At 32.5% G+C, this 26,001-nt stretch overlaps 1 protein-coding gene across 3 annotated transcripts; it reads right to left on the bottom strand.

Moving 5' to 3' along the window:
- Window positions 1-207: 207 nt before the first annotated feature.
- On the bottom strand, window positions 208-24,016 carry LOC132738307 (guanylate-binding protein 1-like). 3 transcript variants are annotated; one of them, XM_060725788.1, is made up of 12 exons: window positions 23,888-24,016; window positions 17,115-17,215; window positions 15,293-15,352; window positions 13,481-13,519; window positions 12,104-12,291; window positions 11,649-11,791; window positions 11,242-11,351; window positions 10,400-10,812; window positions 9,268-9,548; window positions 8,901-9,119; window positions 1,564-1,654; window positions 208-1,401 (listed from the first exon to the last, which is right to left on the bottom strand). In XM_060725788.1, the coding sequence occupies exons 2-12, from the start codon at window positions 17,201-17,203 to the stop codon at window positions 842-844; spliced, it is 2,193 nt and encodes a 730-aa protein (XP_060581771.1). In that variant the 5' UTR covers window positions 17,204-17,215; window positions 23,888-24,016; the 3' UTR covers window positions 208-841. The 3 variants fall into 3 exon arrangements, with proteins under 3 accessions (XP_060581771.1, XP_060581773.1, XP_060581772.1); XM_060725790.1 differs by having other exon boundaries at window positions 23,784-23,893; XM_060725789.1 differs by lacking the exon at window positions 23,888-24,016 and adding an exon at window positions 22,822-22,971.
- Between the last annotated feature and the right edge of the window lie 1,985 nt (window positions 24,017-26,001).

Genomic DNA, 26,001 nt, shown 5'->3' with positions numbered 1-26,001 from the left:
AAGATCACCGGGCAAGAACAGTGGATAACTATATCAATAACCTTGTCGAGAATTGTCATAAATCAATAGAATTTGTCAAAAATGAAAGGAAGTCTAAATCAACTTTCAACATGGTATTTCATGATGAAACTGTGTGAGAAGTGTGCAAATCGAAACCAAGGTAGTGTTAGTTTTTACTTTTCTTAACTGACCCAATAAGACCAACAACAAAATTATTGAAATTTAATTAAAATGGCTTAATTACAGTAATCTATTAGCGATACAATTTTAGCGAACAATTCCAACATGTCTATGTACAACAAAGAAACCTGACTGTGCAATGAAAGGTAATGCATGTCGCTCGCCTTTTATCTTACAACAATTTTAATTTTTATAACTACAATCAGCAAATAGTTTCTGCCTTAAAATATACCAAAAAAATATATATCAACGAAAATGTACAGATTATTCATGTCACAGAGCCCTTAGTTTCAAAAGAAATAACGAAATTTGTCGTTCTTTAACAGGCCTCGCTAAAAATGCTAATCCCAAGAAACTTATAAATTATGTCAAGTAAATAAAGATATAGATTTTCCAAATAAGTGACACTAAAATATAAATCAACTAAAATTATATTACAAAACTATAGCATTTATCTACGTAAGCTTCATTTGGCTAGATAAAATAAAGAAGAGAATTTCATGTCGTGAAGCATCTGAACCAAATCAACTGATAGGTTTGAATCTATATAAAATAAAAAATGTACAATGTATTATTATTTACAGTGCGTTATTTGACATTGAATGTCATTTTCGTCTATAGTCAATAATAATTCTAAAACTAAAGCAACACAATTTTCGTCTTAAGAAATGTTACATTTATCTCTTATTTTCGGAACGATATTGCGAGGTGTGTCGCTATATGTTCGAAATGCTTCATTTCCATCTGGCGGTATTCGTTCACCTTTTGCTTCTCCAAGTGACAGGTCAACATAAAATTTTGAATCACTTCTCTCGACAGCTTTTTTCCAAAGAGGGCCTATCACATCATTCATAGACTCTTCATAAACAGTGGCTTGCATATCCGTACTCTGTTGTCCAGCAACGGGTTTTAGCTGCCTCTTATAGTGGGACAATCTGAATGTCGCGTTCTCATATACATTTTTCCAGTGGTCGGTTTCTTTACATAATTTTTTATAATATGAATCATCACAAGTAAGCTCGTTCTTTACTCTATCTATTTCTTCTATTTTTGATGTAAGCATGTCAAGATATTGATCTCCGATATTCGCAAGACTATTCCTTTGCAGCATTTCAATATCTGCTCGGATTGCTTCTTCAACCTCTTCCTCTTCTTTCATAATGTCTGCATCTTTTTCTCTGAACACGCTCAGGCGTTTCATATTTTTTCTTTCCGGTCCTTCTGAATGATATAAATATTTAAAGAGTTTGTTTTATTTTCTTTCATGGAAATATATTGTAAGATATGATTTCAATCAGAGCCATTTTCAGTTAACCAAATTGGATAATACTTGTATTTTAATGATGATTAAACGATTGTATATTACTACTAGGAAACTAATACCTTTGCCACCAAGTGCTTCTTGAACCATACAAAACACTGCTTCCTCTTCTGATGTCTTCTTAGCGAGAAATTCTTGCAAAGCTAACAAAGCCTGTAATCAAATAGAAATACTAGTCCAAGAAATTTGTGAAAAAAATGTGCACCTTCTGTGAAAAGCATGAAACTTGGCATGGTGTCAAGGAATGGTATTTTAAGTTATTTCAGCCTGGGATCCACTTTTTAAAAATCCAAGATGGCCGCCAAAATCCAAGATGGCCGCCAAAATGTAAAATGTACACAGGGCATGTCAAAATGAAGTTATTTATGACTAGAAAATGATATAAATTGACATTATACGTCAAAATAGTAATTTCTTGGAAAAAAGCTTAAGTAGTATTGGTAGAAAATTCAATATGGTTTCAAAATCCAATATGGCTGCCATTAAATGATGTTATTTTGACAAATTTCTATAGTAAAGGTAATTTGTATCTTCAACACTTTTCATACATGTAACAAACAAAAAAGTGGCATTCCTGCATAAAAACTGCATACACAGATATACATTTACAGAGAAGAAAACTTGCATTTATGGATAAAACCATGCGAGCACATTGTTTAGCTTGATATTTCAAAGAATAGGGAGCAAGTGATATTGTACACCAAAGGCGTCAGCTTTACAAGTTTTTCATGCAAGTTGGTTTTGTAAAAAATACATGATGGAATATGTTAAACCCTAATACACTTATTTTTTAGCGTAATAAAAGGTCACCGTTAAATGTCAATAACTCTTTCATGGATTTTGACAGAATTATGTCCCTTTTAAATATAGAGAATTTCTTCATAAAATCTATGGAACTTGTTTAGCTATAAAGCACACCAAGAACAGTCCTAACACTTTATGATGTCCTACCAATAGCTCTTGTCAATGTACATGATTCTGATACCATGCAAAGCCGCTGATTTTAATAATGATCCCCAGTTACCGCCTTATTTACCAAAACATAACACACAAAAATTAAAGTTAAAATCAATACAAAACTAGTTTCATTATGCGAAAAACAATATATCGTAGAATCACCAAAACAAAATGACTAATACATTATTTTGTGCATCAACATCTGCAGAAATTGAATCCTGAGCCCATAGAATGTGGGCTCAGAATGCATCCTCGCGCTTCTGTAGATGGTAATGCATGAAAAGTGTGAATTAATCCTCTATTGTTTTGTATATTTTAGTGCACACAATTCCTTAGCTTATTTGAAACCAAATGTTTAGTAATGATTTATACTAGTAAGTGTCGGAGAACAGAAGGGTTTTCTTCTGTCAATTGTTTTTTTATAATTTAGTTTGGCATCATCCTTGTGATCGTCTAAATGCAGCTGTGAGTTCTTTTTCATTAGTAAATTAAGCAGCATATTTTGTGTCATAGATAACGGAATCAGACTCTTATTATGTCATTATTTTGGCAAGGTCTTGTGAATAAACAAGAAAAACAGAATGATATTGAAGAAAAATATCTTGGGTTTTTCTGTAATCAAACTTAAGCCAAAGCATTATTAAGATTAGTAATTCGTGATTTTATATGAGATCAAGATTAGACTTTTGCAGCTCTTTCTATTTGATAATTTTGATATGAGATTCCAATTGTAAGATTTGAGATACTAAGTTTAACTTACTTACTTACTGCATTTCGGGGCTGCATTCCACATGTTCCAGGGGCAACGCTCTTAAATTTCTTGTTAATTTCTCCCTTTTATATTTTAAAGCAGTTGAAATGCCTGATTAAGCCTTACACAAGCATATGTATTTTCTGATATTACAGTATAATAGTTGATTTATAATCACAGTTGTTTGTTGTTTTTTTTTTTTGTATTTCAAAAACAATGGAAAATATTTAACAAATTATAAATTGTTTACTTAAAATTAAATAATTTCTGTTTGGTTTCCACAACTGTCATAAAAAGACTGTACACAAGAACTAGTGAAATCATGCCACACTTAGCTTAATTCATGAGGTTGTCATTTTTTCAGGGTTTTTTTAGTTTTTTTTATTTACTCCTTCTAGAATCACAATAACAATGAACAATTGACCTTAACTTGACAGACATTCAGTACTAGATCAATAGGTGTTAATTATAGATAATTAACTAAAGTTTTCTTGTTTATACTGATTAGTATTAGTTGATAACACTTTAAACAGTACCTTGCTTAAGTTAGTATAAAAGTAACCTGATGTACAACTGTTGAAATATAATTATTTCTTACATCTTCAGCAATTTACTAGCCTAGTATCCACACTTTTTTTAAGAACTGGTCACTTTTAACTCTGAACATAAAGTAGTCTTGCGTTACGTTTAACTTTTTACTCAAAATACAAATTACATAGGCATGAATTCTCTGAAATTACTATTATGAAGTGTTTTCTTTTTAGGGAAAATTACATAGCTGTTGATAAAAATATACAAAAGTTTCTATACCATTCCTTTTACACTTGCAAAATGACCCAGTAGCAGGTCAGCTACATATTATATCATTAGAATAAGGCTCAGTTTAGTTTGATGGCAAGTTGTTTGAACTTGAAATTACCTAAAATTAGCAAAGACATTTTTATTCACGGGCAGATAATGAAATTATGAGATGGTTTAACTTCCATTTTTTGTTTTAAAAATTCTTTTGTTTCTTTTGGGTTTTCGTAAATCAAGTAAAAATGCTTTTAAAAAAAATAAATCTGAGCAATGTAATTATGAGCATGTTTCAATAAGAATCGGATGCTTTAAAACAGTTTCATAACTAAATGGATTTTTGTCACAAAAACATATGTCTCCATAAACTATGCATCGTCACCCATGTGAAGTTTCATTGAAATCCCACCAGTAACTTGACCTGTGAAAGCCGGACAATATTTTTTTATTTATAACTCTGGCGACTATTATTTGCAGCGAAGCGAAATGTTCTGGTGATGTTCGTGCACAACTAGGGATAGTTCTGCTCTCTCCTGTAAAGTTGGTTGATATTCAATCAGTAGTTTGACCAGTGAAGGCCGGGCAAGATATTTCTGCTTTTAGCTCTGGCGGCCATTTTGTGCATCGAAGCGGAATGTGACCGTGATGTCCACAACTTGGGATGGTACTAATTACCCCTGTAAAGATAAGTTGAAATCCCACATGGACTTTGACCTGTGAAGGATGGACAAGCTAACATGTAAAATAATGTATTTTGTGCTATTTTATACTAATTTGAAAATGATTACAGCCGGTAAGCCATATATTCTGAAAAATTCAACATGGTGGCCATCTTGGATTTCGGCAAGCATGTTGGATATGCAAAACCAAGATCCAAGGCTTGAATATAAATAAATATGCAATACCATAATTTTAAATTGGTCTTATTTATACTGATCTGTAATGACAACAACAGCTGAAAACTATTACATTCTGAAAATTTTAATATGGCGGCCATTTTGGATTTTGGCAGCCATCTTGGATTTGCACAACCTGGATCCGAGGCTTGAATATATATAAATGTGTAATATAATAAAGTGGTGCTTGATGCCAGCCCGCATAGCTCAATCGGTTAGAGCGCGAGACTTGTAATCTCGACATTGTGGGTTCGATTCCCGGGCTGGCCAACTAAAATTACTAATCAGTCTTTCGGATGAGACTTTAAATCGAGGTCCTGTGTATGGGTGCTTAAACACTTGGCACGCTAAAGAACCAGGAGTAGCTTCTGGAACTGGGGCATCTTTCTGTATCTGTAATTGCACTATCCTCCGAAAAATAAAATGACTAATACTCTTCTGGAGGGCTCGCCCATATGGGCAACCGGTGGCGAGTATAAATAAACGCAAATACACACACACAATGTGGTGCTATCGCATACTGACCTGTAAAGAATACAGCTGAAAAACTTTAATATTTTGAAAAAAATAATAAAAGGCGACCATCTTGGATTTTGGCAGCCATTTTGGATTTGCACAACCTGGATAAGAGGCCTGAATATAAATTAAACTGTAATATAATGAACTGATGCTTTTTTATACTATTCTAGGTATGCCTACTGCTGAAATACACAAATATTCTGAAAATTTTATATATGGCGGCCATCTTGGATTTTGGCGGCCATATTGGATTTTTAAAAAGTGGATTCTAGGCTAAAATGAATTGAAATACTATTTCCTGCCACCATGCCAAGTTTCATGCTTTTCACAAGAGGTGCACAATTTACCCTATTTTATGCACGGATTTCTTGGACTATACTTTCAATAAATAATAATAAATAATAAATTTGTTAATATATAGAGGTTTTATTGGCCAGGAATGGACAGCTTCATAGCTGACAATGTCAGGAGATGTGGTCGTTGTATTCGTCGCAAGGCTCTTGCCAATACTGCTGCATTGGTCCCTTTACAATCAATGTCACCCATGGACATAGTATGCATCTATTACCTGTCTCTGGAACGATCGAAGGGGGGGGGGAGGTGGATTCGAGAATATCCTTGCTCTCACAGATCATTTCAGTAGGTATGCACAGGCATTTCCTTCTCGAAACCAAACTGCCAAGACAACAGCCAGAATTCTGTTCGACAACTTCATCGTCCATTATCGATTTCCGTCCAGAATTCACAGCGACCAAGGCCAGAACTTTGAATCGGCCCTTATCAAGGAATTGTGTTGTCTTGCTGGCATAAAGAAGACTCGAACAACATCTTATCATGCGATTGGGAACGGAATGGTGGAGAGGTTTAACCACACATTACTCTAGCTGCTTGGTACCTTAGAAGAGCATCAAAAGACCGACTGGAAGGCTCATGTTCCAAGTCTAGTACATGCCTATAACGCTACGCGACATGAGAGTACTAGCTACTCACCTTCTTTCCTCATGTTTGGTAGGCATCCAAGACTTGCAATTGATACTTTTCTAGGGCTACCCATTGACAGTTTGTCATCTAGCATACACTCGGAGTATGTGGTTAAACTTTGCGACCGTCTCCGAACCGCATACGAAAAGACCTGAAACGTTGCCTCCAAGACAGCCCAGGCGAACAAGGTACACTATGATCAAAAAGCACGTAGTGTCCAACTTTACCCAGGAGATCGTATCCTCGTGCGTAACGTTTCTTTAAGGAGTAAACAAAAGCTTCCGGACAAATGGGAACATCATCCTTACATCATCATCCGACAACCTGTTAAAGACATACCTGTGTATGAGGTAAAATGGGAAGGTCAGAAGTTTAAAAAGTCTAGGACTCTACATCGGAATCTTCTTCTCCCGTTTATGTCAACAACAGATGCACTGAATGAAAACGACTCAAATCAGAATGAATTAAAGGATGATGAAACAGTGGATGCTACAAACGAACCTTCTCCAGATCTTAAAGCAAACAGTGACGAGAGTGACGTTCAATCAGATCATGAAGAAGAGGCCGCCACAATTCCATACGTTATTCCAATGAGACGAGGTCCTGGACAAACAAGAACAACAAAACCTACAAGACCACAAAGAGGGAGACAACAACCAAAATGGATGACATCAGGAGAGTGGAAAATGTGATGTTATATATATAGATATATATTGGCTGTGTTTATGTAAATAAAATTATAATCAACGCGTGTTTACTTATTTGTATGTGTGCTTAGAGTACATAAGTGCGATATGTATCATTGAACTGTTTAGACTTATGGTTATGCAGTATAGATATTGTAAACTGTATTAATTACCTCATACTTACCATATTTACTTACCTCCATAATATGTTAATCTTTAGCTCAATTTACTTACCTCGATATACTCAGTATGCAACATACTTACCTGACATACCTTCTTGTCATGTTACAATTGTATGAAACTCTGTCTATGGTTCCACGTCTCGTGTCTATATGAGCTAACGGATATTTATCCATTGTATCACCAAGCTTCAAGTTTGATGTTGAATTCATCATTTGTTTTGCTTTAAATATAATTACCTCAGGTACACAGTAATTTTGAGTTGTAGCCCAGCCAGCGTGTGCAACTTATGCTTTTCCTATCAATTACCTATATTTAGCAAATGTGTTATATAACTTTGTTTATAATATGTATATGTTCTTTTTTTAATTGAAAGGAGACGTACAGAAAAGTCAGGAGCCTTTTAAACGAACCTGGAGGAGTATCTCGCAGGATAGAAATTTATATAAATATACATTGCTTAATATTTTGTATACATTTCAAATAAAATATTTTAACTGTATTTAAATGTGTTACATGTTATTTGACCCCTGATCCTATACCGTTATATCTCTCTATATTTCTATTATTCTTATCTGTCATTGTTACTAACCTGTCACCCGTAAACTTGAGATGCTATGTTCAGGTATGTTGTGTAATGCTCCATTGCACTTCTTATCTGACCATTACATATTATATTATAGTTGTGTTATATAGTTATATTGTGTTTATATATTGTTTAATAAATATATTGGATGTTTCAGGTTAGTAATCTCTGAAAGTTATTACTTAAATTATTAGTTATTACAGAATGTCATTATTGGTTAATATATAGAGGTTTTTGATAGATAACAGAGAGTTTGTTTGTTTGTTTGTTTCATTTAACGCCTTTCCCAACAGTAATTTAGTCATAAAGGCGGGTAGTTTCCTAACCATCGTTCCTGGAGAGTTACATCAGTACTAGACTACCGTCCTCCGCGCTAAACTACCAAAGCATCTCCCGGGGATCGAACCCACGCCAGAGAGGTAACTAGCTTAGAAGTCATCGACTGATAACAGAGAGATATATTCACAAAACTTACCTGGAATATTAACAATACTTACCTGAAATTGTACATGTAGTTATTACATACCTGTATCACTCATTCAACCTTATCTTTTAATTGTTAATTGCACTTCATATCTGACCATTACATATTATAGTTGTGTTATATAGTTATATTGTGTTTATATATTGTTTAATAAATATCTTGGATGTTTCAGATTTGCATTTGTTGTGTCTGTCTATTACCCCACCTGTAATACAAATAACTGCCGACTCGGCTACGTCGAGGTAACTGCTCAATGCTTGATACCCAAACTGTATTTTTCAATATATTTTTTGATGGCTTGATACCCAAACTTCCTATTATAAGATATTTTTCGATGTATATGAATGGCAAAAGTAGATATGTTTTGTCATAAAATATGACGAAAATATCCTTTAAAAAATCATTGGCAATGTCCCCTTTAATTCATGTGTCAAACCAAATGGCAACATCGTAACAGAAATAAACATGCAACTCTTTTCAAAATACAGTTTCCTTTTTACAAGTATCAGATTTATATACATGAATGATAACTTTATAAATGTTATATAAGAATCGTTATCTTACAACAGAACCCATGTATCCAGCGTCTATGTTGTATTGTTTTATCAGTGTGTCTAGATCTTTCATGTACTCATCGTAGCCTGTCGGTGTGCAATACTTTCGATTCTTTATCTTCATTTGAATTTTCATCATATCAAGCCGTCCAAGTATTTGCCAGCATTTTGCTTCGACATCCTTCTTCACAATTTCTTTGAAGTTTTCAAATTGTTCTTTGAAGCAAGTCTTGAATGAACAAGAAGGTGATCGAATGAACAACAAAATGATGGAAATTATTGGTGTGATCAGATAAAAATATATTGAAGAAACTTAAAGTCCAAATTCGCTAAAAAGGAGTGTGTATAATTAGATTTATTCAATGTTTTATATTTACCATTGCCTTTTCTTCATATATTTGCTCGTCGTCAATGATGAGTCCAGCTTTCAACACCTCAAGAGCTGCGCGCATGCTGTCCTTATGGTAGTTTAAAAGACCTTTTTCACTCGGTGTATGAGAGCCTATACGCTTCTTCATTTCGGCTCTATATTCTTCTGAGGCCTTTTCCACTACATAGGTGTTTTCTGAAGCTACCATTGACACCATTGCACTTGTCAGACACGGGGATTCTCCAGCCCGTATAGACTGAACATATTTTAGCACAAGGGAGCAAAACACTGAAAGATATGACAAAATGGTAATTACCACAAAAACATATTAAGTCATTATGTTACAGTGTATATATTTGTTTCATAATAAGGAGCAATGTTTAAGGATATGCAATATCTAATTATCGTCGGATACCCACGGTTGAACCAGTAATATTCATGAGCCGTAGATTTTTCCGATATCCAGTCAATTAGAGGTGTTTCAAAGACAGCTTTTTGGTTGCCTCACGAATCAATGAGGCGATTTAAACCAAATCAAAACGCTCGTTCTATGCGATGTTCGGTGAAGCGTTAATATTAGAAACAATATCGCTACAGTGGTTTCTGCTTGTGGAAGAATTGAGTTGGCTATAGTTTTTGCCTTTTATATTGGCAAGGTACGTGAAACAGGTTTTCACTGCGGGTGTTGATATTTTGTTTTTTATAGTTGTTTGCCCGTGCTGTTGAAGAATATAAATTTTGTTTAACACCATTTTATTGGTCGATATTTTACACACCTGATGCTTTATCTCAACGCATATAGAATTATTTTAGCCACAGGTGATTACATGTTTTGTTATATGTTAATCAACCGTAAGTATCCGACGATGATATTTATTTTGTATTTCAAAAGCAATCCTACAAAATATTCTTCAAACACATTTGGTTTTAACTTCATAAGCATTCGGTTTAATGATACAACAAAACAAATTACATAAACAATGAAATTTGACTTAACTATATCAACGACATAACATGTATTCATGTGACAGAGAAAATATGGAACCCAAACTGCAAAAGTTAAAAATTTTAAGGGGCGGTGTTATTAAGCACCTTAAAGCCTAATTAATAAGTTTTCTAATCGCGCAAGTTTTACTTACTTCTCCCATTCATTGCTTTTCCAGACTTAAGTGATTTTGGTTGGCATGAAAATATGTAACTTCGGAACCCTACGAGCGTTTGAAGGAACTCTTTTTTGAATTGTGACTCATCTACATTCAGCAGGTCCTTAAGTAGGGCATATTTTACCGGTTTTCTGAACAAGAAGCATTTCCTTTTCTTGAAGTATCGCCTTATAAGCATCCTTGGAAGGTTGTACTCTTTCAGTGCTTCTTCAGTAGCATCTCTTTTCATATTCAAGTTTTTCTCCAGAAATGCATCGCCACCTTCAGATTCAATGTCAAGAGTAATGTCTCTTAAGGTTAGTACAAAATTTGGAAAAAAGAAATCAAGAATTGAATCGTCTTCTTCGGAGCCATTTACTTCAATTGATGTCTTGATTTTGTTCAAAAATCTGTACACAGTTAAGGCAAATGAAAATGAACATAAGTAAACGAAAGTGTTCATCAAGTAGTGAAATCTGCTGGGAAATTTGTAAGTAAAAACTTCACTTAAACCAAACTTGTATATATTAAATAGATTTTATGCAGGGAATGATAGAATAATCAGACACAATAAATCATTGCAAATTTATGTATATGAACAATTTAGTTTGTAATTGCATTGTAACAAAGAAGAATGGAATTTAAAGGTCAGCTTACCAATAAAATGTGTCAATAAGTATTCAAAAGCATACATTATTTCTCTATGAAAATATACTCAAATTGACCAATTGCAGTTTTATTATTGTTATTATAGTAAGTGTGATTATTACAAAAATATTCATATTAAGCATTAAATGTATCAATATCTTTTATAAGACAATATTATGGTGAAAGGATAATTGAATTTATCAATGGTAGTTCTATCCAAATTTCCTTTCGTGTTGTATACTAATGTGTTAGACAAAAGCGTGGCGAGTATGAACACATTTTTGTCGTCTTCTACTTCAATCTGTATAAATGCAAAAGAATAACAAAAACATCTAATTTACTAAAAGATAGGTTTTATTTTTTAATTTTATATCCTTCAGCTTATTACATAACCTTTTTGGTTTCAGACATTTTAGTTAAATTAAAGTTTTTTCCGAAGTTATCACCGTCGTTAATAACTTATATTATTACATATAATCGACGCTTTATAAAATTATGTTACATAATGTAACTTTTATTAATTGATTTATCAAAGTCGTTCTGATCAAGATGTAGAACTAACTATTATATAATTTTTCTCATTAAACATGTTAACTACCTTGTCTGGGTCATCTATCCCCTCTGTATCCAGTAAGACAAGAACTTGATTTTCTTTGGTTGGATGAGGTCGACACATAACCCATATCCCTTTTGTTACAGGATCTGTGGTATGTCCGATCGCAAAGCATGCTTCTCTATTCACTGAAAGAATGTTTTGACTTTTTGTTTCGTAATTTGCAGTTAAGTGTCCAACATTTTCAAACGTTATTGTTATCTTCATTATATTTAAATGCTTATTAATTTGCTACATTTTATATGGATAATCCCCACCGTCTTTCATTAACAGCAACTCACTCATATCTGATTGCTGAGCAATTCTGAGCAAAACTGTTCATGGTCCTTTACAACTTGCATTGTAACAATGAAAATTCACATCAATACATAATCATTTTATGCCAATATTTTACAGAATCAAAATAATTGTGTTAATCGCAATTTACGTCATAAATGTACCTGCACCGTGTCTTGCTAGTTTGTTCAATAGAAAAGATTTTCCAGTTCTTAGCGTGCCAACAACAGAAACTATGTTCAACGGCTGCTCAATTTCTCTTAGTCTGGATAATGTTGTTTCATTGCAAGTTGTTTTACCATTTTCTGTGGATACTAATACAATAGGAGCATGGAAAATTGGATTATCCGGTCTGTTTGGAATAAAATAAATATTGCATGTTTAAAAAGAATAACATAACTATTTGCTTGTACAAAGTAAAATAATTTATAACCAGCAGACATTTTCACAAAAAATCTTACGACAATTTTTTGTCGTAAGAGAAATCTTACGATAAATCTCCTTTTCACAAAAAATCTTAAGAAAATCTTAAGTGCAAAATCTGTCGTAACTTTACGATAGGTCTTCCCCGTTCGTAAGTGTAATTTTCTCTCTTAAGGGTAAAATATCATGTATTCTCTTACCTAAACTGAATAAAAAAACAAACAAAAAGTTGGAGGACAACTAAATATTAAGCAAAACAGTTTATGCTTTAAATAACACAAATTGAGGTTTAACTATTTTTTCAACATATACATTGTGACGTCATGACTTGATGACGTCACGATGGAGAGGGTTCATGAATAGTTTAAAATAATGTGAACTTTAATGTAGACTAGTATTATTAAAAACTTATAATTTGTACAATTGGTGAGTTCGATTTCATTGCCAGAATGTACAAGTGGTACATTTTTATTTATTAATAACACAGTAGACCTTCTTTCTAAATCTTTTAGATATATATAATTATCTTCAATCAAGATATAAATAATATCAGTATGAATCATGTTTTTTTTCTTATTGAAATTTGATTGTGTTCAATAGATATTTCAAGCTCTTGATTACTTGATTTTAAAACCGGAATCAAATATAGAGCATGCAAATGAACGTTGCTAGGGATGTTTTTGTCGTAAGATTTATCGTAAGTTTATTTTTTATCTTAAGATAAAATCTTAACTTACGAGTGGCTTTGTGAAAATGACTTAAGATTTAACTTACGATTATCGTAAGTGAAAAACTTAAGATAAATCGTAAGATTTTTTGTGAAAATGTCTGCAGGTATATGTTGGCAATATTTCAAACAGTTTTTTTGGTATTTGAAATTGTTGCATTTTTTTTTCAAAGCGTGTTTAAACAAATTGCTTTACTTTTAATTCACAAATGCCGCAGTCATGAAAGAAGTTTAGGCTCCCATTATAAATCCTATAACTGAACACTTTTTTTCTAGCATATTTTATATGAAATGAGATTTTCTAATACATATATCTTTAACGGAAAATTAAAATAAGTGATATGATATCTAAGTTACTATATTAACTGATCTTGACAGATGAAATACTTACAACGAAGTTTCTTTTAATACCTGCAAGCTACTCGTCTTCCTTTATATAAAGATTGTAAACATTACCAAACAAAAACAAACAAAAAATGTAAAGGATCTTGTTTAATTAATTATAATAAACACTATACCACTTTTAAGAAATGAATACAACTGTGCTATTCGTTTAACTGTTTTTAAAATGGATAAGGTTTTGTAAAACGAATGTTGTCCTAGTTTTGCAAACAAATAGTGATGCAAAAGTTCCTTTGTCGTTATTGTAAGAACAAGAGTCATGTCAACATGGCCATCCCCCGCCGAATGTGTTTGCTCATTGGAAGAATGTATATGTAGTAGAGCAGAATAATTCCATTTTAAGAGGTCTTTTGGTAATGAAAACTGATGGCTATAGTGATTACAGATTTGAAACCTATGTGAATACTGATGGCTGAAAATAACAAAGGGCAATAACTGAAAAATAATGCAGGGTAGGTTATCATTCTTGTGTGCTGCATCCCTCCTCAGTAAAATCTATCCACCTATGAAGTTTCAAGTTGATACCTCAAATACTTTTTGAGAAAAAAATTGAATTGAAAAATTAAGTATGAAAAATAACAAAGGGCAATAACTCAAAAATTATAAAAGGTACAGTTATCATTCTTGTGCAGTGCACACCTCCTGAGTGAGATCTATGCAGCTATGAAGTTTCATTTTGATATCTCAAAGGCTTTTTGAGTTATGCTCTGGACAAAAATTAATGTTGAAAAATAACAAAGGGCAATAACTCAAAAATAATGCAGGGCAGAGTTATCATTCTTTAGCACTGCACTCCTCCTCAATGAGATCCATCCACTTATGAAGTTTCAAGTTGATACCTCAAATACTTTTTGAGATAAGCTCTGGACAAAATAGCATGAAAAAAACAACAAAGGGCAATAACTCAAAAATTGTATAGGGAAGAGTTATCATTCTTGCGCACAACATTCCTCCTCAATAAGATCTATCCTTCTATGACATTTCATGTTGATATCTCAAACACTTTTTGAGTTATGCTCCACTCAGGTGAAAAATTAGGTATGAAAAATAACAAAGGGCAATAACTCAAACATTATGAAAGGAAGAGTTATCATTCTTGTGCACTGCACACCCCCTGAGTGAGATCTATGCACCTATGAAGTTTCATGTTAATATCTCATAGGCTTTTGGAGTTATGCTCTGGACAAAAATCAATTTTGAAAAATAACAAAGGGCAATAACTCAAAAATCATGCAAGGTAGAGTTATCATTCTTGTGCACTGCACTCCTCCTCAATAAGGTCTATCCACCTATGAAGTTTCAAGTTGATAATACTTTTAGAGATATGCTCCGGACAAAAATTTCGGACGGAAGGACGGACGGACGGACGGAAGAACGGAAGGTCGGACGGACGGACGGACGGAGACTATTTCTATATCCTTCGCCGAAAATTTTCGGCGGGGGATAAAAAACACACATTCAAAGTGACATTATACCCATCTAGGCACAAATAGTCAAGGAACAGATAGCATTGAACGTATATTGACAAGTTACCAAAATCATGTTCAATTTTCGATATTCAATTATGATAAAATAATCAATAGTCCACAGGACCAACGGAAATTTCTATTAGCATCATTAGCATCGTTTATATTGTATTGGTAACTCTTAATTCCATAAAAGGGTCTTTTGATAATTTAGGTAGTTTTTTGTATCATAGACATTTTTAATTTTCAATTATTGATCAGTTTGAAATATATTACTTATTTAACTCAACTTGACGGCGACAAAAAGCATAATATCATGTTAACTTCATACTCACGTTGGTGACAAAGTCGTTGTTTTGATTTGATTGTCTTTTTTAGGTTTGACTTTTGGACTCCTGAAATATAACTCATTATTATTTTGGCTTGAATAGTGCGTTTAAACTAAACATGGAGTGAAGCACAGACAGAACATTTTCTGTTTGTTTTTTAAATCCGATTTTAATACTTTTATCTATTGTTTGAAAAGATTGGTTTCAAGATTCAAACAATGTTAATATTACTTTCCGTTTTTTAAATTATTTGCATAAAGTATATTTGTAAAGACGAACATATATGAAATAAGGTACAGTTACATAAAATAGATAAATAAAGAATCCCTAAAGAAAGCCCAACACGGCAAAATTGAAAATGTTGCAGGCTCGGTTTGATTGAGCCTGTTCATGGACGGTACTGGAAAGTGCAAGTTACCGTCCACGCCCCCTAGCACCGGCTTAAGCAGAATTCAACATTTAAACATGAAATGGTAGAATTTTGAATTTAGAAACATCCGCAGATGTGTTCATACGGCGGTTATCATGGAACCTTCAATGTGACACTTACGTGCCATTCCATGAAAAGCGGCGTATGGTCCCCAAGTAATAAAAAGCGTGTGCCCTAAACGAGAAAACAATGGGCGGAACTAAATAAAATGGAATTTTGAAAGGGGATCAGAGGTTATGAAGCCTGCGTATCACAGATAAGACGTCAAAAGACAAATTTAAAAAGCAGGCAACATATCCTAAGGGTGATTCAACATTATTCAAGTAGGAATATTGGAATCACCCAAGTGGAAAATGTCGAAAAGTTGAAACTAAAAATACCACAAGCACAACAATAATGTCGTGCTGAACGATCTTCAAGGATCGAAAATATAACATCATTGATTAAATGTACGGGGCGACTTTTTACAGCCGCCACACGGCACAAATAACACGGATGTGATCATAAAATAGATAAATAAAGAATCCCTAAAGAAAGCCCAACACGGCAAAATTGAAAATGTTGCAGGCTCGGTTTGATTGAGCCTGTTCATGGACGGTACTGGAAAGTGCAAGTTACATTACAACATTACAACTTATTCTGGACATAAAACGCTCATTGTGTTTTAGTCGACGTATTTATTATGTCCCTTACATTCTTCCTCTACAAGAATAGATCAACCGTATTTGTAATCAAGTCTTATTTTGTACTTAAATAAAAAATGAAGCTCTTTACTCGGTTCCTTTGGAAAAAAATTAGAATGAAAGCACTTTGCATGTGTGAACACAAATCTTATTGTTATAAATGAATCTTAAGGTCATTCTTACATTCTATTTTGCCAACGTTTAAGTCACCTCATATGTATAGATTCAGGATATTTACATTGACAAATGCCAAGTCTATATCGTTTTTTTAAAGGAAATAAATATTTTATCATTATCCACCGACTTCATAAACAATTTGATGTAATCCAAATGATTCAGCATTAGTTTAGAATAATTCGTTTTGATAAATGTGCGATGCAATGGTGAATTAAATTGAACAGTTTTGCATTTACGCATATCATAACCAAAGCACTGAATTCCTAAATTAGAGGTCGTGAAATCTATAGACAGAATACATATATTCTCTTTTTATTTCATAGTTATAGACTTCAATATTAACGTGATTTTAAATTATATCACCCGGATAACAGCGAGTTTGGAATTGTGTTACGATAAACTGGATACATGTAACTATGTTATTTCGCTAACGATGTGAGAAATGTTACTTTTTAACATTACTTTAACACATAAGTGACTATCATTAAATTTTCTGTTAGTGTGATAAAATCAGGTGAAGATAAGATTTGTAACTTACGCAGGTGCAACCATAACTGCATCGGTTTTCTCAAACATTTTAAATCTGCTTGCTGGCAACCTTTTCACTTCTTCCTTTTCTTCACTCATTTTATCTTCTTCCTGAAAATGTACAGTTTATAAACATGTAAAGATTATCAAAAACATGACTTTATAACGGTGTCCCTTGAGTGCCATCGAGATACACGTAACTCTAAACACGAAGAACGATGATGAAAAGTCGAATTAACGAAAATGACGATGGTGAAAATTTGAAAGTACGATTGTGAAATGTCGAAATAACGAAACCATGATGGTGAAAACTTACATATTCGTACATCTAAACCATAATCAAAGGTATACTAATTAAAAATATGATATATATTACAAAATGGACCTTTCCTTTCTGTAGCATTTAAATTATTAAACCTCGTTTTTTTCTATTAATTGCTATTGTAAATAGCAAACGGATAACAAGTAGACCAAAATGCATTAACTTGTAATTAAACCACAGTTCCGGTTTATCAGGTATGAAAAGGTTTGCTCATTTGAGGACAAATGTAATTCATTATATACGCATTGTTACGCATAAAGAAATATAATCTAATCAAAAGGAATTGTATTCCAGCCACGATACAGTTGTTTATAAATTTTTTAACCTTGAAGCAAGTCCAGAACATGCATTCTGTGAAGTGGAAAATGAAATGAATATCTACTGATTTAAACAAGCAGTTTTGTGCAAATAATTATTTTTTTCTGGCGGAATAAGACACGGTTACAATGTCCGAATGAGACAATTATACATAAACGTGATACATGGGAATGGTAATATGACAGAAGAAAATGAACAGAGCCAACAAGAGTCAGCAATAGTGCTCAAAAGGATTCCCGCCTTTGATAATTGACAAATACAATGTGCGACACCTTGTTTTCAGAAAAAAATACACTCTTGTTATGAAAAGCGAACATAAAATGCCATAGTTCTCGAGAAATGATGAAATCACAAAGCAATGACAGTATTCACCATGCCAGTGTGTTTCTTGCGCTAAATTACGATACGTTTTAGCGGTTTTTATTATTCAATAATGTTGTAAATCATTATGAAATGTAGTCTGCTCATCCCTAGCACAAAAATGAAAATGTATTATGTTGGTTTTGAATGTATATTTGTATTTTAGTTCAAGATATATTATTCTTACCCCCGTTTTTTGTGCAATATTTCATTTTATAGTAGTTTTGCTGTCGCAGCTCTCGTAGACTGGAAAAGGATTGATGTAGAGCTTTGACTTTCGTGATAAAATGTGCATTGAAATCAATACTAAAACATTGTCTCTTCATGTATTCATTATAAAGGCACCTTTGTTACAATGTCGCACAGATTTTGAATAGAATACCATCTAATATACGTTCTTTTAAAAAAAGGATAAAAACATATCTTTCAAATCAATTAGATACCTTGATAACTCTGTCATTATGTTATTATTTTTTTAAAGGAGTGTTTGTCACAAAAAAGCTATAGGGAAAAATCTAAATGGAATAGTTGTAATTGTTTTTTATCGCATGGTTCCTTTGTTCTTACTAACCCATTATACTAAGTACACTTCAATGAGCATTTAAAACTGTATTGATATATGGCAGTACAGATTCTTCGTTGATTCATATAGATAAAAAACTCGACTGCTATATTTCGCACCTTGTATTTATCAATGTAGTTTTTTTCACAGAGGCTCCAATGGGGCAGTGGTAACGAACCGTCCAAGTAGAAAAAAATGGAATCAATAAAATAAAATAAATTAATAAATACAATGAAAAATATAAACAAAGATGATTAATGAAATGAAATTTACTCTCATTTAATCAAACGGTACATCCACTGAATAAATTATTTCCACTGAAAAAAAGCCCTTTAATCTTGAATCAATATTGGTTAACAGTTTACAATCCGCCTCTAAAATTCGATGTCTTTTGTATATCTTATTTTTTTGCGGCAGCGAAAACAACTTGAAAAAACTGCCTTATAATAAATAACTGTAATGTAGCAAACGATTTATTTATTTATTTCTATTACAAAAAAGAAAACACTATGCCATTGCGATAAAACAGCTATAGTATATGAAACTCGTTAGTTACGAGGATATAACACTGGCTTGGCGAAATATTAAGTAACTATCCCATCGGTCTGCAGTAGCAAAACAAATTGCATATAAATAGTTTGCAGCCATAACTAAATGAAGTAGTAGGCACTATTTATATATACATTTAGTAGGGTCCTCTGCAGGTATTCTACGTATAAAAAATTTCTAAAAGGTACCAACTTTTGCCATAGAGACGTAGAAAATTCTATGACAATGATATTTCAATACAAATTAAGTCTTTAACTATAGATGATCGACCTTTTTTCTTTATCACGTGACTTATAGGACTCTCCTTAGTGCGGAAGAGTTAAGCTGATCAAAGTCAAGTTAACCTCAAAATTGGATATCATATTTTAAGAATCACACTACTTCAAACTGAGTGAGCATGATTTGCTTTAAAATACTTATCCAGATGTACGAAAGTAATATTATGCACGCTGTCATTTTTAACATTAAAACGTAAATTTTGCTGTCGATGTTTTGTCGAGGTATTTCCTCTTTGTAATCGTAGTGGAAGAGACTTTGCTATTTTTGCTGTAATTGATAACAAAAATATAAAGTCAAACTTAGTTTGCTCGAACCCGGAGAGGCGTGCAAATTTGTTCGAGTTTTTATCATGTACCGTACTTTTTGGATGTGTGGAGATTATCCTGGTTATATACTTGTTTATTATTGTATAAAATGAAAAAAAAACTTAGCCCTTCGATAAGGGAAGCACAACTCTAAAGTGTCTGCTTAAGGAAAGTGGTTGCTTAAAACATGTGTAACTGAGAACAACGCGTATGTTTTGAGACATTTTTGTTTTGCGGGTTAAGCCATGATACTGCTTTTACTGTAGATAATCACCTGTTTATCCTTTGCAAACACTCAAGACCAACATTTTACCCACAGTTTTTTGCAAATGATGATCATCCGTACTGCATTTCATAATGATTTAAAACCCTATTGAATAATAAAAACCCTACAACGTGCCGTGATTTAGCACAAGAAACCCACTGGCAGTAACAAAAGCTATCATAAGAACTCTAGGAAAAGAACTCCAGGACATTTGAAAAATCAGGTATAAATTTGTTAGCCGGGGCTTTATGTTTGCAATTTTGCATTAAAATTAGGTTATTATGTATGGTAATGATGGAGACCAGAAATAAACAGGTCAATACGTGCGAATTGGCAAATAATTTGTAAATTTTACTCAAAACTTCCAGATTTTAAGCAAGAGGCGATGAAAAATTGTCTATGAATTAGTTTTTGACACATAATACAAGATGTTAGGCAAGTTAAATCATTAAATTTAAATTGAGCACCTAAAACTCACTTTTTAAAGATGAAAATTACTATTTTCGACGAGTGTTTTTATAGTAAATATAAAAATTTTCCGACGAACCCTGTGATAGTTATTACAAGAAGTCCTGACAAGTTATCATAAGAACCTCATCCCTCGTGTAAGAGGTCCTCCCTCGTGAGACCGCTTACGTTTTGTTCTAGCGGAGATTATTTTCGTATTAGGCTGTTCTATTTTGCACCCTACTATCGTTTAGGTACAAAGATAATAAGAAACAATCATAACTCATTTTCAAATTTTATCAACAGTTAAAACTTACGTGTCAGACTGGATTATATGGGTGCTAAACTAATCATTTTTGAAAACTCCACCAATGTCAGTTTAAAATGACGTCATTATGTCGCCTTCATGCACGAGTTGCTTACGTTAAAAGGTGTCTTACGACTTTGCGTAATTTATTTCCTAATACAAATTTTATCAACAGTTACAGATATGAATAAAACCTGTGACGTAAGTGTATGTGAGATGATGTTTTAGCATCATATAAAAAGAAATAACAATAAGAGCGGAAAATATAAATAAAAACGCGTTATCTTATTCTTATCAGCGGACAAACAAAACAAACAAAAAACAGCTGCTAATACATTTAATCCTAATGTTTATTGGCAGTTAAACACTGATTTTTTCCTTCTTCTTTGTGAATAGTGACAAAATCACGAGGAATGTTGGAATTTTATATAATGCAAGTGACGTCGAGTTAAAGTTTTATTACACTAGTGTAATATCGTTTTTATTAATTAAATAACCTTTTTACACGCCCGCCCTTGTTAAATGCGATACAGTCACTTTATTCTGATAATTTGAATCAAACACAAAATGTCATAATTGTGATAGTTTAGATTAAATTCTTTGAGAAATGTTGGGAGAGTTTTACGCAGAATAAGTTCATAACCTTCAACACCTACCCGCCTCCCCCGCTCACCTCACCTACCCGCCTCCCCCGGTCACCTCACCTACTGCCGCTTTATAACTGATATATTTGGTTTGGGTACATCAGTTTGAACCCTCCCGCAATGCCTATATAAGATAATCTAGATATCATTCGCATAATGCAATGATACACACTAACCATTCAAATGATAATGTAATGTACAATGAAGGATACTAATCTTATGTAATTGGATGAATGTCATTGATATACTGAGTTCTATTACAAATATTCAACTGTATCAAGTTTTACAAATGCATGGCCGAACAATTTGTTCAACTTATTATCATCGTATCAGTTTTTAAGCTTATTCATGCTTATTTTTTAAAGATACATACATGCATATAGTAAGGGCTTATGTTTTACGCATGGAATAATACATGTATCATATTCATCGAGTCATTTAAAATGCATTGAATTTACGAATTCAAGTCTTGGATGGTATTTGTCATTTGGATTATAACGAAACTTGTGCGCGAGGTATGTCAAACTTACACACCTATTTTTTCTCTTTGTAATACCCCAGTCAAATTAAAATCTAAAAAAGAAAATGAATCAATTAAAGCTATTGTTATAATACGCGCACTTTTTTGGGTTGACAATTTATTAATCCTATTCTACCGTTTTTCTTGTTAACAAGGCCAGCATACGCAGAAATTCAAGTGGTTAAAAAATCAATGATGTGACGACTTTGTCGACTTTAACCCTGCGGGGCGCAGTCGAAATCAGCAAGATGGATGCAACAATATGTCTAATTTGTCGTAATTGCGCTCTATACGAAAAAGAACAAAGTTGCCATTTTTTTTAAAGTATAAAAGTCTAATTAACAGAAGTGGCAGAAGGAATTCACGAGGGGTTGATGTCAGTTATAATTGATTTTCGCTATTATCTAATATTAAACTAAATTGTACATACAATGTCACAATGTTATTTGAAAATACATGTACATGTGTTTGTACGTCACAAAATATTGCTAAAAAAATTATATTATTACTGATAGATTCCGAAAATTTTTGAAGACGTACTTTAGTTATTACAGTCACGAAACAGATTTGAATCTATATGCGGCGCTTAGTGTTACCGTCATAATTACCAAATTATCATTTTTATCAGACATGCTCTTACAACCTTGACAAAATGAACGAAAAGAAATAAACAAAAGAAAAAAAAAAAAAAAAAAAAGAATAAGAAAAAAATAGAGAAATGAAAAAATAGCAAAAAACAAAAACAACAACAACAAAACAATCAATTAACAAGAACAAATAAAAATTCAATAACAATACAAGAAAGTTATAATAGTATTTCTTTTTAAAATTTACTTTACCCCGTACACAATACAATATGCGTCCTTTATCCAGTATGTTAACTTTAAAACTTCCAATACTTTAATTATTTAATTATCATTTTAAATTTTAAAAATCTAATAACTTATTCGCTAAATAAAGACAAATATTGCTGAAAGACATATTTCAGCAAGATAGCTACACAATACTACCTCTCAACGCATATTGCAGATCTAGTCAATATGCTTACAAATCAGTTTAACATGAATGGGCAATGCTTTATATTGTTTTAACGACTATGTATCCAATTATCTTAATTGTTTGGTTTACGTTTTTTTCAATCAGGTCTAAAGCTTTGGATTTAAAGATAGTATTCAAGGACTTTAACCCATGGTAAGAAATAAGATTATTATATTGACAATATTATGAGGATCTCTTTTTGTTTGAGTGAAATATGGAATATATTTTCACGAAACATGATGAAATTCCATATTTTTTCACGAGTCGGAACGGTGAGCAAAATATATTGAATTTTATTATGTTAAGTTTTAATGTTAATCATGTTTCACAAGAAACGAAAAATAGCATTTTATTTAATTGAATTTTCGAGAAGAAAATACAATAAAAGTTCCTAACGAAAACTCTATTTTTGTCACGCAGTTGCAAATGTACAGCGCGATACAATACAAAGACTATTTAAAGTTAATGCAGTTTACACTCACTTTATAATAGCCATCTTGAAATATCTTGAGATAATTTCTGATAATGAAATGAACAGAACAGTTGAAACCATAAGCGTTCAGCACAGTTATCATGCCAATAATGGTTAAATTATCATAAAATAACCACCCCTTGATCATCATGCTATCCAGCCATCCGTTTACTATATAAGCTATTTTACTACATACAATATGAACAAGGTATATAACCCGCCGTAGCGTATTCCGCCGACACGGTCAACATTTTGCTCTCGCATTTTTTAAAATAAGTCATATTGTCATACTTTGTGCTAACGAAATATCCAAAATCCATCACAAGTAAACCTTCATTTAGCTGCTTGCCATTGGTAAGCATTTTACTGTTCTAACATTAGTCTATAGATTTTACCTTGTTCTGGTAAGCTCCGTTTGCTTTTACTATCCATTCAAATATAAGGTATTTTGCAAACAAAAGCCGCCCTTTATTTTTGTTGGAGCGTGCGATTCACGTTAAAAACTTAAAATTACTCCAAAACATAATGATATAAATTTACGCTCGTTAGACAATCAGATACAATATATATAACCTGTAAATATTATTTCCATTTAAGACCGCGTGAACAAGTCGATACGTTTCAGTCGATAAACGCTTCATGGAATAAGTTTCAATTTTGCTATTGGCGCTCTGTGGAATTTGTTCTTACTTTCACTATCAAAATACTTGGAAGTACCTGTACCCGACAAAGGGTTATTGATTATCAGATCGAGACAAACTTCAATAATAGTTATATCATTTGTGGAATATCACCTGCTTGTACTGTGAGTAAATTTAAGCATTTAAGCGTGTATTTTGTTTAGACTGTGTATTGTTCAATTGTTAAATATCCTGTACATGTAACACATTTTTTATGGTTTTATATCATGAATATGATGCTTAATAGATTTATCAATATTGTAAGTTCTAAAAAGCATAATTTATAAAGATATTACCGAATCTAACATTCATGTAAATAAAGGGAGGTAATTAGAATTAATTTTCTATAAAGTCTAAACCAAATTTTTCAATAAGTAATGAATGCAAATACTTTAATGATTACATTTAATATGCACAACTATTTGCAGTACATATTTTACATATTCTTCGATGTTTGAAAATTGTTTAATAAGCTTAATTATATACATATATAAATTTCACATACGTGTGGTAACAACCTCAGAAAGTAAATCGGGCGACCCGGGTTCGATTATCGGACGGCGCAGGTCATTTTCAATGTGATTGATAATGAAATCCTTTCAACGGTCATTTGCACTGTACCTCTGCTCTGGTATGTATAGAAGTTTCAGTTCCTTGCAACTAGTACTGGTAAACTGCTTGACAGCCTGCCCAGGAACGATGCGGTGGTTAAACTCTGCTCTGATGAATTCAATGTCGCTTACTGTTGTGAACCGGAGTAAAAACTATCAACACCACCACCACGGTAACAACCTCAAACATAACATACAGAATTTTTAACATCCTATGTCATTGTTAATGTATGCTAAATCAAACCGAATTGTAACCAGTATAAGACCAGGGCCAGCAAAGTTCTTTATGATTAGTTTTTGTATTCGGCTATATTAACTGTTATTTAGATATGATATTGAGATGCTTCGCCCGTTAATATCTGTACACAGTAAATAATGAGAAGGGAAAAGCCGAAGAATGATCACCCTTATTTGACATCTTTAGTATCATAGAGCACATACATTGATTGCTTAATAAAATTGCATTTATAATTCTGTCACTTTTTTAAAGTCTACTTTGTATATTTTTTTGAGGTTAGCAATATATGGATCACATTACATGTAAATGAAAAACAACCAACGGTTTGTTTTCGTATTTGTTTTTTTCAATTTAATAGGTGAGCTGGTTTTGTTTTTTGTATATTATGGTTTTATACTTTTAAGTATGAGGTTGGTTTGGTCTTCATGGAAACTACAATAATTACTTTAAATGTTAGAGGGTTAGGAAATAGTCAAAAACGAAAACAATTATTTAATTGGCTGGATTCACAACCATATTCTATTTATATGTTACAAGAAACCCACTTAACAAATCAATATGAACCTTTGAAAAATGAATGGAATGGCACAACTTTTTTCAGTGGAAATAAATCTAACAAAGCAGGCGTTGCCATTTTTAATTAAAAACGATTGTAATATTAAAATTTAAATAAAAAAGAATTGATTATAGGAAAATTAATAATGATTGAAGTAAAAAATAAATAACAAGGATTTCACAATGATTAATATTTATGGACCAAATTGATGATAACATATATATTTTTGATATACTTGAAAAGTTTATTCTTGAAAATGACGACAAGAACATTTAATCGGTGGCGATTTCAATACAGTAATTAATACATCTTTTGGATTAAAAAGAATGGAAATCTTCATACAAGTAGAAAATGTAGAGATAAGATAAAAAAACATAATTGAAACATGTAATCTAATTGACATTTGGCGTTTTTAAACACCCCG

This window comes from Ruditapes philippinarum, unplaced genomic scaffold (genome assembly GCF_026571515.1).
Source record: "Ruditapes philippinarum isolate M1 unplaced genomic scaffold, ASM2657151v2 ctg195_1_1_1_1, whole genome shotgun sequence".
In the NCBI taxonomy this organism is placed as follows: Eukaryota; Metazoa; Mollusca; class Bivalvia; order Venerida; family Veneridae; genus Ruditapes; species Ruditapes philippinarum.
The sequence above is the reverse complement of the archived record's forward strand: the minus strand, read 5'-3'. Positions and strand labels throughout refer to the sequence as shown.